The 13,129-nt window shown below is 33.0% G+C and overlaps 1 protein-coding gene across 1 annotated transcript in view; it reads left to right on the forward strand.

Moving 5' to 3' along the window:
• The first annotated feature begins 1,078 nt into the window (after positions 1-1,078).
• LOC129316440 (LOB domain-containing protein 7-like) overlaps positions 1,079-13,129 on the forward strand; it is a 45,170-nt gene continuing 33,119 nt past the window's right edge. The window contains exon 1 of the mRNA XM_054960869.1: positions 1,079-1,101. Coding sequence (XP_054816844.1) covers positions 1,079-1,101 — 23 coding nt within the window. The remainder of the gene's footprint in view (positions 1,102-13,129) is intronic.

The raw sequence follows: 13,129 nt of genomic DNA on the forward strand, positions 1-13,129 counted from the left end.
GCTGTTTTTCTAGTAATGCACTTCACGCTAGGATTCAAGACAGTAGAATAATGCCTAAACCATTTATATTCAACAATAGAATAAGGCAAATCATGTTCAATTATCATCATAGACAAAGAATGTCGTGCCTCCTTTTCATCAAGTTTCCTAGACCTTAATTTTCCTTCTTTATCCATCAACATTAACCCAACATCATGATACTTAGCTAGTTGTGGAAAATTCTTAGTATGCCGTGCTAGATGAGATGTGCCATCAGCTCCAGATCCTGCTAGATCTTTATTACAACCATTACATCTAGCCTTTGTTTTTCCATCAATTATAACTTTGGAAAAAGATTTCCAAACATCAGACATGCAAGTTTTGACTCTTTTACTTCCAGAAAGCTTCCCTCCTTGTTCAGAAGCTTTTCTTTTACCAGAACAAATAGATTTTTCTCCTTGTTCAACAACATTACCCACCTTACTAGCATGCAAATTATCATCCACCTTACTACCACTAGCACCCACATTTTTATTACTAGTAAAACCACCAATTTCAATATATTTCTTTTGACTAGAAGACATTGTTTACTGCAAATAATGAGACATAAATAAAATTAAATAAAATCAATTAACCACCACTAAAAAGAAAAAAGAAACCCATGCCCCTCTCAATCGTGACTACTTAGCTAAGTGAGTATAATGATCACCAAACGATAGTATAATGATTAATGATCACCAAATAATACATAACAAGATTTTTTTTCAATACAAGATCTATTCCTAAATAGCTTCATGCAAATTCAAATTGTCTAGACATGTATAAAGACAGAACAGAAAACCACTTGTACTTAGTCTAAATCACCTCACGGGTCAGAGTAAATTCAATCTAAATCATTCACACACAGAGAGATAACTCATTTAGCCAGACAGCCACAGCATCCACTTTTCCATCCAAATGAGTCGAATATTGACATAAATAGAAAGAAACAAAATAGGAAAACTTGGAAAATTAGAGGATGAAAGCTCACCTGTGCTCCCAAGGATAGTTTTCGGTGATGAGGGTGAAATATTTTTGCAGAGTGTAAAACCAAAACGAGATGGAAAGGAGGGTGACGGCAAGGTGAGTAGATCTATGAGGCTTTGAGGCAAATAGATCTGAGACTGCAACAGTGTGCGCGATTCTGGCTGTGTGGTCTCTCGTCCGAGTGGTCTTTACTTGCTTTGCTTGATTCTGGCTGTGTGTGTGCAGTGTTCGCGATTGACGACAAGGTGATCGACGATGCAAGTGCGGTAGTGTGCTGAGTGGCTGAGTGAGTGCTCGGGAGACTATCAGACTAGAGTGTTCTACTATTCTTCTCTTTTTAACTTTTTTAGCTTCTGCATGCGTGTGAGGGCGGTGGCCGGTGAGGCTGAGTCAATAAATGTGAGACTGAGGCAGTGAGGTGCAGGTGAGGCGTGACTTGATTGACTTCGTGAGGCGTGAGCAGAGGCGTTCAGGTTAGTTGGTCAGCAGTGCAGTGAGCAAAGGCAGAGGCACAGAGCATTAAGAAACTAGAAAGTAAGAAAAGAAATGCAAAAAAAAATAAAAAAATAATGCGGGTATTCGGGCTTATTTGGGCTACCCGAATAAGCCCGAACATTAAAAAATATTTTTTATTCGGGTTTGGCCCTAAAATTTTCAGGCGGGTTCGGGTTGGCCTATCGGGCTTGGCCCAAATTACCGGCTCTAGAGCAAAGGATGAATAAGAGGGTTAAGAGAATATGAGAGTTATATTGCTTTAAGAACTTAAGGATACTTATAAATGAGGAGGGTAAAGGTATTTGTAGACCTCCCATTTTATCTAGAATGTTCCCACCTCTTAATAGACAGTGGAGATTGATTTGATCCTACAATTGCTACTATCTCTCTAGAATTCTCTATCGAAATATCTAGATATTTACATGAACTTTTCTAAAGGCTATCTTCAAGATATGTCTAGAACATTCTATAACATCCTAGAATATCTTAGAATATTTTAGATATCTCCACATCTCTTCATAAGTTTCTATATCCTTTTAGATTGTTTCAGATACTTCTAGAACAATCTAGAAACATTCTAGATTCTTCTTAAATATCTTGAAATACTCTCTTATCCTCTTAAAATTCATAAAATGTGACATTCTTCCTCACTTAATTTCATGACACCCTCATCGCACCATCCTTCTTGCAGTGTTGAACATGGTCGGAGAATTGCCACAAGAGGTCTTCACATTTCCTACTTGCTTTAGAGTCATCTTGACCTTTTCACTTGATTAAGTACTTAATATAGTTGGAAACTCCTCTTTTCCAAATCACCCTATCAGTTAGGATTTCTTATATTTCCTTATCGCACTTTGGATGATAGCTTTTAGTGCTCTTTTTGAGATATTTTGGGATAGAACTTCTTCATACCTATAAGACTTCTTCAAGAGGCTAACATGAATGATAGGATGAATATTGAGTTTGGGAAGAAGTTGCACCTGATGCATTGCCTTCTAACGCATTTGGCAATTGTAAAGGGACCTTTGTATCTTCTTTATGAGATTGAGAAATAAATAAATAGGCTCTTAACTTTTTTAAGAAATTATATTTATTTAAATATTGTTTAAATAATATTGAAACAGTTAAGATATAATAATAGAAAAAAAGAGGAATAAGTATAAAAAAAAGGGATAACAAATGATAGGTAGGAAAAAAATAAGTAGAAATAATTATCTATAAGATAAAAAAAGAAGGGGGGAAGATAAGAGGGAAAAAATAACAAATGATAAAGGAATAAGTAGGAAAAAATAATAATAGTTTATAGAAAAAAAGTAATAATCTGCTCTCTATAGTAATTACCGTCGGATGGTTATTGTAGTTCTACAATAGCATCCAACCTCTTTTTTTATTTTTGTATATAGTAATTTTTAATTTATTATGAAGAAAATAAAATAGTATAAGGGTTTTATAATAAGGTGGGCACGAGACTGATAATGAAAAATGAGTAGTGAATATAAAATCAATACTAAAAAATATTTCCTTCAATCCATAATATGGAACATCTTTTAAAAGCCTTGCTTGATTTAAAATGTCAGGGACAATATACTAAAAAAATTATTTTTCTAACTATACCACCATTTTATTTATTACATTTTTTAAGAAAATCATGCATTAAAATTTTAATTGTCATTATCAAGATATTTATATAAGGTATCTAAAATCACTTGAGCTCGATTCGATTTTCAAGGCTTAAATGAGTCAAGCTTGGAAATTGAATTCATTCAAATCTTTTCTACTCTCTATTCTTTCATATTCACTACCACAAAAAATACCCATATTTGACACTTATTTTTTACAATACTTGACGGTTAAAAACGATTTTTAATCATCAAGTAAGGGTGAGACATATATTAAAAAAATAATACTTGACGATTTTTAACCATCAAGTATTAATCTTATACTTGACGGTTATTTGAAAAAAATCGTCAAGTATATGAACTAAATATGCACTTTCCAGAATAAATACTTGACCCTTATTTTAAAACAAGCGTCAAGTATATTAAACAAGCGTCAAGTATTTGTAAATACTTGACAGTTATTTTAAAATAACCGTCAAGTATTTATGGCATAATTTTTTTTAATATGGTGGCTGCTTTTAAAGCAGCCCCCCTGCATAAAGATACAGATAAAGATAAAACCAGCCAGCCAGCAATGAAAATAGTGCAATATAATGAATGTTTGTAATAGTATCTCCTATCTAATTAACATAAAAATTCCTATACATTTAACCTTAAAATCTAAAAATTATATGCTCAACTTATTTGCAAACTAATGTTCCAAAACTAAGTGGCCTATCCAATAAAAATTGGCCCAAAAAATGAGTATATAAATGTAAAACTATTGTACCGGCCTAACTACTGTTGCTACCCACATATTGAAAACACATTGGGCCACCTCTTCAAGGACCTCTTCTACATGTGCAGCCGTATAACGAACGCAATAGATGTCCTCAAAGTACTGTAAGCAAATAGTCACAACAATTTCAAGTTAATAGGTAGCTAATTAAAATTGTTTAAAATTTATAATTGAAGTGTAATTAAATTTTATATATATACCTTGTCAGATAATGTGGTAGGGGCATGAGTGATAATGTCCTTCATGAACTTCATCAAGCAATAACCACAGTCATTGCTCTGATCTGGCTGGAATGGACACTGTAAAAAAGCACATGTCAATGAAATTGTAAAATATAATGAGACAGTTTCTTGATTAAAAACTTGACCAATTAAATGAATACCTTAACAGTGACCCATTTCTCTGAAGATTCAAATGCCCTCATCTTCAGGGACACAATCATGTCGGTCGCAGTGCGATACAACACCACAGCTCTAAGAAGGAATTATGGAATGAATGTGAGAAATATATATGAATTAAAACTAAAAATAAAAATAAATAACAAGTAAAAAAATCCAACTTACTCATTAAAAAGTACCACCATATCTTCCCTGTTGTTTAGCTCTCTATTAAGGGGATCGAGATACCATATTTTTGGAGCAACAGGATTAACCACAATAAGCATCCAGTGTCCCCTAACAAGAAATAGCACATGTTACCAAACAAATAAATATAAAAAATATTTACTCATAACAAATATTAACAACTCACCCTTGGCAGTAAGGAGCGAGAAATAAAGTATCCTTCGTTGCTCCCCTTTCTCGAAATTGATCCGAAAGCATTCTTGCTTGATTTTCAAGGGCTTCCTTTGTAATATTATTGTGGGGAGAGACATCATGAGGATTAACCAGCTTGATCTTCAACTCGAGGCCACCAGGAACCACGTATAAGGTATAAAGGTGACTTGGGTGAAAAAATATATAAGTTAATATGCTTGCATACTCACACACATAAATAATTCAAGAAATTAACTAATAAATCTTAAAGAATTACCTCATGTAAAAAGTTATCAAACTAGTGCTCGCCATATCATGCTTGAGGATTTCATTCAAAATTTCATCTCGAATGACTTTAAATGATGCTCTACCAAATAGCCTATCGTCAAAATTAATGATATCCCCAATCGGCACTTGACGAATTATCCTCGTAGCTGAAGCATAGGTCTTAAGAGAGTCACGGAATTTGTTTTCTACAACAGGCATAGGCATTGCATGTTGTAAAACTGTGGCTGACTTTTTAGTATAGCTCGACACCTTGCCCTTCAATTTGCTTTTCCCCTTTGGCTATACAATGAAAAAGTTACACACACACATACACACACACATTAAAGATTCTAAATAATTATATAAATCATATATACCTTTTTCTTTGTTGGCAAGGGGTCCTTTGGTAGCTTTGGGTCCTTTATCGGCTTTAATGTACCAACCATAACAAGGTGGCTGGGCCATGCAATGAAGCTTCCTAATACATCTCCTACCATCTGCATCTCATCGGTAGGATAAGGTAATGGATACTTAGGGTCGATTGCAACAAGCAAGGAAACCCTAATGCAATCGGGCGGGAGGGGAAGGTTATGGATTGTGTCCCCGACAATGTTATACACGCGTCCCGTTGCAACTATTTTGCATGACAGATCGTTTGCTAAACAGTTGCAGTCATTCTCGCCCTAAATAAATGAAGAATGTCAGTTGTTTAGATAAAAAATTAGTTAAGCAAATTTAGAAGAGAAAATGCATTACCTCTGGTATTTTGTTTGAAGGGACTGTACAGCTATCTTTCCCGCTGGGGCTAACATCAGCCAAAAGCTTCCTAGGGATCTGCCCCTTCAATAGCATGTCAATTAACTTCGCCTGGGCTTCTAGCTATTACTTCATAATAGCTTACTCTTCTCTCAACTCTTGGACCTCGGATGAAGAAGCCGATGTTCGCTTCTTAATTTTGCCAAAGTATTGCTTCTTTGTGACACAAAAGCCGACACCCCTAACACGACCAAGGTGGTCAGGGGTCCCCAACGCTCTAGCTAAGATATCCTTATGCTCAGGAAGCTTGCCCTATGATACTTCTTGAGAGAGGGAATCCTGTGAAAAGTAGAGCTAATTAGTATGCATTTTAATAATCATTTATTAATTGATAGATAAGAATAACACTTACAATTTTTTCAGCAATCTCTTTCACACCAGGGTTATTAATCACTCATCTTTATTTATTCGTGCCAATGCCTAGAGTCTTTGGCGAGATATAGTAACATCCGATCCCTCGGCCTCCACTTCTTTCTGCTCCACGTCTGCATACCCTAACCTCCCTGCTCTGTAAGGGTATTCATTCTTGGCCACTCTCTCCTTATTTTGGGTGCCCAGTTCCTTTAATCAATAACAAAAATATCTTGTTAGTACGTATAGATACATTCAATAAAAGGCACTAAAATTTAAATTTTAGAAACATAAATACCTTAAATTCCTTCTCGCGCTGAGAGACAACAAAAGCATCTCAATCTTCTTGCTTTACTAAAGGCTATAATAGGGAAGGAACTTGGGCTACAAATTCAGCATCAGGGTCTTTCAAATATTTTTATGTAATAAAATGTCTGAAAGACCGTAATGCCCTCCCAGCCTTTTGAAGGACAAAATCCTTCTTGCTCTCGTCTATTTCAAATCCTGACTGTAAAATAAAATAAATACATTAGGTGCATCAATTTAAAATATTATAATAGAATATAACTTAGTCAAATGCAAAAGAGAGTTTTCCGGGCTTTATCCCCTCTCTCTATTAATCTAAATGACAACAACAATAGCATCCCTAACAACAATCACATAAAGTTATATTCAAGAATAATTTTAAAAAAATTGATAGTATATATAATGGCTTAAAATGAGTATTACCAGGTCTTTATGCCTTTAGAAAAATCAAGTTATCCATAATGAGACTATATATGATCCAACAACAATAATAACAACATTAATAAGAAACCCAATTTTAATTAAAATCATATTAAACCACATCAAACACTATATAAATATCAATTTAAAATCTCAAAAATATTTTTTCATAAGCCAATTCTCAATCAATTGAAAAACTAGTAATGTAAAAATTGACAACTCAAGGAATATAAATCTAAATTAATCATTCAATTCCAGAACAAACACTCAGAACTTAAAAACAAGGTAATTAGGTGGTATACTATTTTCATAGCCTTAATGAATCTCCTCATATTAGCAAAATAATTGGACAATCCATTAATTTAATAATTAAGCAACTAAAAACTCAAAACTTCAAATACTCACTAAGAAGAACAATAATGCAAATCAAAATAAGTAACACAGAAACTGTTTATTGCATATGAAAATCAAAATCAACAACCCATACATTCAAAATAAAGATTAATGATTGGGAAAGCAAGAACCTACCTCAACAAGAATAGGGAACGCCGACTATGTAGAAAAACAGAGATGAGAGTGTGTTGCAGAGTGGTAGAGACCGAGAATTCAAACGAACGAGTGCCCATGAGACTTATGGAGGCCGAGAATCAAAAACCCTTCAAGAATCAAGACCGAAAATGTGTTTTTTGACAGTTAGAGTGATGAAATGTGGGTTTCGGTGGCTTTGTGTTTGTTTCTGAAGACGAAGGATCTGCAGAAATGGAGAGCGAAAAAGAAATCTGGAGGGAATTTAAATGACAATACTTGATGGTTATTATGAAATAATCATCAAGTATTACATATTTGACGCTTCTTTTAAAAGAACTGTCAAGTATATGGCAGACAAACTTGACGATTATTTCAAAACAAGCGTTAAATATGTGAAAAAATTTAATTTTTTTTCTACTATTAATTTGATGTTTGTTTATCGAAGACCGACGTGTAAATTTTAGCTTTATATTACGGTTATTTATAAAAAACATCAAATATATATACTTGACAGTTATCTTTAAATAATCATCAAGTATCTACCTAAATATTTGACGCTTGTTTCATAAAAACCGTCAAGTATTCTCTACCTTTTTTATTTGTCATTTTTTTCAAATAAACGTCAATTATAGGGCATCAATTATACACTTTTCTGTAGTAGTGATTATAGCTTAAAGTTAATACCCCATACATTTTACGAGCATAAAATCAAGTTGCATAAAAAGAATTAAAACTTTATATGTATATATATACACATAATATAATATCATGGTAGGCGTGCCCACCATTATAATGGCTTGGATGAGGGAAAGTGTGGCCCACCATTATATTGGTTTGGATAAGGGTATTCAGTGAGTGCACAGGAGAGCGAGACGTTCTTGGTGGTAGAAAGAAAATCTTATTTTGCTGGTAGAAACTTGAAGTGAAGATGCCTCCAAGTTTCAGTGTCTTCTTGCTCTCAGCTTTGACTCCATGGAAATTGTCCCTAGTGTTAGTTGATCGAGAGGATAGATTACTACTTGGAAGAGTCACTTGATGAATATTGTGGTACTGAGGAAAGATTGGCAATTCTTACACTTGAGCTATTCTGCGGAGGGCCAACCGGACTTCTTATGTACGGTAGTGTACGCCCTTCTACACTTTAATTTTCAAGAAGTGCTCTAGACAAAACTATTAAATCTATCCACTTTGATTATGGATCCTTGGTTGGTTTGTGGTGATTTCAATGACATCCTTTCAATTAATGAATGAATTGGTGGTGCGGTGGGAGATAATCTTAATTGATGTCATTAGTTTCAAGAATGGTTGGAAAGATGCAGTCTGATAGATCTGGGCTTGACTGAATTGAAATACACATGGAAGGGACTAGGCATGCATGGGCTTTCTCATTTATGTGAAAGATTAGATAGAGTTCTAGCCAACAATGCTTATCTCGGTTATTTTTAAAATTGTGCAATATAGGTACTTGCTCGAACACAATTCTCTGATCATAATCCTATTTTGATAAAACTTAATAATGGAGGGCCCCTGGGTAGGGGTTTAAAATTGTTCAAATTTGAAGCAATGTGGCTTGCTCATGAAAGTTTCAACTATTTTCTTAAGGAAAGTTGGAACTTAAATAATAATCTAAATATCAACTGTGATGAATTCAAAAACTTTATGCTAGTATGGAATAAGGAAGTGTTTGGGTATGTTGAAAAGAAGAAGGAGTTACTAACAAGATTGATAGGCATCCAAAAGTCTAATTCTTATCCTTACTTTACATTCCTGTCAAATTTAGAAAGAACTATACAATGAGAACTTGAAAAGATCCTAAAGCTGGAAGATACTAAATGGTTTCAAAAAGCCAAAACTAAATGGATCAAGAATGGTGATAGAAATACATGTTATTATCATTTAAAAACCACCATGTGAAGAAGAAGGAATAGAGTGGTAACTCTTAAAGATGATAGTGGAAGATGGATTAAAGAGGAAGAGGAGCTGTGAAAATGGGTAACTGATTATTTCAAAAGTTTATTTCAAAAAGATTTGAGTAAGTCTGGAACTCTAATTATAGATTAATCTTTTCCTGATATAGAGAGAGCTCGCCTTGAAGGGCTAGCTCAAGAGCCCTCAGATGAAGAAATCAAGAAGGCAATTTTCTCTATAGGAACATTTAAGGCTCTTGGTTATGATGGTTTTTCTCCTATTTTCTTTCATGCGAATTGGAGCATTGTTGGACCTACAGTTTGCAAATTTGTTAAAGATTTTTTCAATAGTAGACTATCTATTTCAGAAGCAAATAAGACTTTAATCTCCCTTATTCCTAAGTGAGCCGTTTTCACCCTATTTTGCTTTGCTCAGTGCATTATAAATACATAACTAAGATCTTAACAAGCAGAATGAGGAGCCTAATGGATGATATGATTTCCCTATTCCAATCAAGCTTTGTACTTAGGAGACATATTCAAGATAATCTAGTTATTGGCCAGGAAATTATACATTTAATGAAGAAAGCCAAGAGGAGGTAGGGTTTCATGGAAATAAAGATTGATTTAGAGAAAGCGTATGATCGAATTAGTTGGGAGTTCTTACAATAGGTTCTATGTAACACCCTAAATTTTTTTTCAAAACAATTTAACTCAACCATGGTAGAAAAGTGTCTACCATGGTAAACAGAAGTCAACTTATCCTATATATTTTTTTTGAAACAATTTTATAATTTAAAATACTACCATGGTAAGAAACGATAAAACATAACCTTATAAAATATTTCACCTTTTAAATTAACTACCATGGTAGAAAAGATTGAGCCCTTTTCAAATAATACAAAACAATTTCATACAACTAATACACATTTACAATCATAGTTGGGTTATAGCCACCCAACACATCTTATATCAATAAATTTAATAGAAAAAAATTTTATAATTGGCTTAAACTTGCACAATACAACATCTCAGATAAATTTTTACTTTCCACATGCCATTAGGCAAAAATCACATTTTTCATCCTTATACTCCCAACAAATGCAAACAATAAATCAATAACTAAAGTAAACAATTTAATCAATTCCCAAAACAAGCCAATTATTTGGCCTCATAATCATGCCATTTTAAACCATCCAAAACAAATCAGAAATCAAAGTTATAGTCATCCAAAGTATATCAAAAGTAGAAATAGTTTGAAGGGCATGATTACATCGTTACATTCATATAATTGTTAATAAATAAAAACCTTAGTATTGGCAATATAACACATTAAAAATCATAAATCAAATACCTAAAAGAGACAGTGGATCTATGCCACTAAGCCTCAGGGACTCCTCCACACGCCACTTGTGGCTCTTCTCCTAAAAATTGTTAACCACATAATGAGACTCAAAAGTCCCAATAACCAATGTCAATTTATGATAGTGTATACAAATAGTTAAATGTGTGCTTGCTAAGTAGGGAAACAGTAGTCATATAATTCTAACAAAATACAAGAAATATTACAATGCATAACAAACAATCATCCTTATCTCCCTCCATTAACCTCGAGCCGTAGCATTCACTCAGTGCTAAGTTACTTGACCAAAGGTAGCTTAGCCCGAGCCCTTACAAGCCACCTATTAGGCTCTAATAGGGGCGTACCACGTGGCACATAAATACAACAATAACAAGTCTCCTAACACCTCTCACAATAATCAAACAAATTCATAACAATATTGTACAATTATACAATATTACAATCTTCACAATTTTCTCATTTTCAACAATATTACAATATGACATCCCACTTGGCAAAAATACTTCAAAATGCATATCCACAATTTTATAAATTTTTCATAAATATAACAAGGTAATTTCTCAATAATAATTCATAATTTTCTCAATAATCACCCAATTAACATGAAGCAACACTAATCACAAATTAAAAGCATGATTACCTCATGGCATTTTCAATAAATTATTTCTTATAATTTCTCTCCGACCACAATTTTCACTAACAACACAATCTACAAATAACATGTTATTTATAAATATTAGTTTCAATTATTGAAACTAATAAAACAATTCTAATAATAGAATTAGAGAATATAACATAATTCCTAATCTCAATCTTAATACAAATCTAGAGTTAGTACAATTAAGTAAAATTTCTAACTCCTCTTTTAGTCATCAATAAATATTAATAAGCTAAAATCAACCTCTAAACCAATTTCTATTACCAAAATTTTCCTTTTTATTTCATAAATTCGCACCTAAAATACCCAAAATTGAAAATTGAGTCTCAAGCTTAGAATCATCATCCTATAGCCATAATAATCCATTTCTCATCCTAAATAATCATCTAAACCTCAATAAATCAACATATATTTTTGGATTTAATAAAAACCTAGCCTAGAGTTTGATCCATAAGCCTCAAATTCAAAGCTCACTAATAAATTTATACTCTAGAATATTTATTATACTACTAACAACTTCAACAACCACATTTATTCAACATAAATTCATCCCTCTTCCAAACCCTAGATTTTTTACCACCACAAAATCAGAAACTAAAGAGGAAGGATGGCTTAGAAAAAATTTTAGAGCACTTACTTAGTCTTGAAAAGCTTAAAATCTCACCCTAAATATCCTATTAGGAAGTCTCACCTTAAAAATGTAGCTCCTTAGCACCGGTGAACTTGCACTCACAGATGCTCCCTCTGTTCGCTATTCACGTCACACGAATGGAAATGAGAGAGTGTTTGGAAAAATGAGAAGGAAAAAGTGGCGCTAGTTTAGATAAATAAAACATGGGTCCCACCCCATTTTTGCTTTCCTTTCTTTTTTTCCTTAATATATATATATGTATGTATGTATGTATGTATGTATGTAATCACAGCACGCAAAAACGTCCGCTCCTCCTCTCTTTTTTCTTAATTTATTAATATATATATATATATGTACATTACCTGTGTGAGCAAAACGTTCCACCTCCCCATTATTTATTTATTTATTTATTTTTATTTAATTCCTACACACACACACACACATATTTACATTTCATTTCTCAATCTCTCTTTCTATTATATTTCTCTTTCTTCTTTCCTAATAATAATAATAATAATAATAATCTTTAAAATCTTAACTTAGAATTATATCCTAAGTTAGATGTAATAATAATCTCCTATTAATTTACTCACATCTAAATATTCTCTAAAATTTTTATTAACCCAAATTAACTATTAAAATTTACATTGGGATGTTACATTCTGATTGATGTAGGTCTGGATAAATCATTTATTAATCTAGTAATGAATTGTGTTTCTTCTATTTCTTATAATGTCTTATGGAATGGAGAACAATCTGATTATTTCTTTCCAAAGAGGGGTCTTTGACAAGGAGATTCTATCTCACCTTATCTGTTTGTGCTATGCATGGATAGATTATCTCATATTATTTCTAATGTTGTGCACAAAGGTGATTGGAAACTGATTCTTGTTACAAAATTTGGACCTTCAATTTCACATCTCATGTTTACTGATGATCTATTATTTTTTGGAGAGGCTTCAGAAGAACAAGCAAAGGTTATGATGCACTATGTAGACCAATTCTGTGCTGCTTCAGGGGAAAGAGTCAGTATTAACAAGTCCTTTATGCTTTTCTCTCTGAATGTGAAGGTTGATTTGAAAGCAAAGATAAAAACCATCACGAGAATGAAAATGAGCAGTGAGATAGGAAGATATCTAGGATTTCCCATGACTAATACATGAAAAACTACTAAAAAGTTTCAATACATAGTGGATCACGTAAAATCTAAGCTAGTGACATAGAAAGCTA

The sequence above is a fragment of the Prosopis cineraria genome, unplaced genomic scaffold (genome assembly GCF_029017545.1).
Source record: "Prosopis cineraria cultivar Desert tree isolate PC_DT_omini unplaced genomic scaffold, ASM2901754v1 PC7, whole genome shotgun sequence".
In the NCBI taxonomy this organism is placed as follows: Eukaryota; Viridiplantae; Streptophyta; class Magnoliopsida; order Fabales; family Fabaceae; genus Prosopis; species Prosopis cineraria.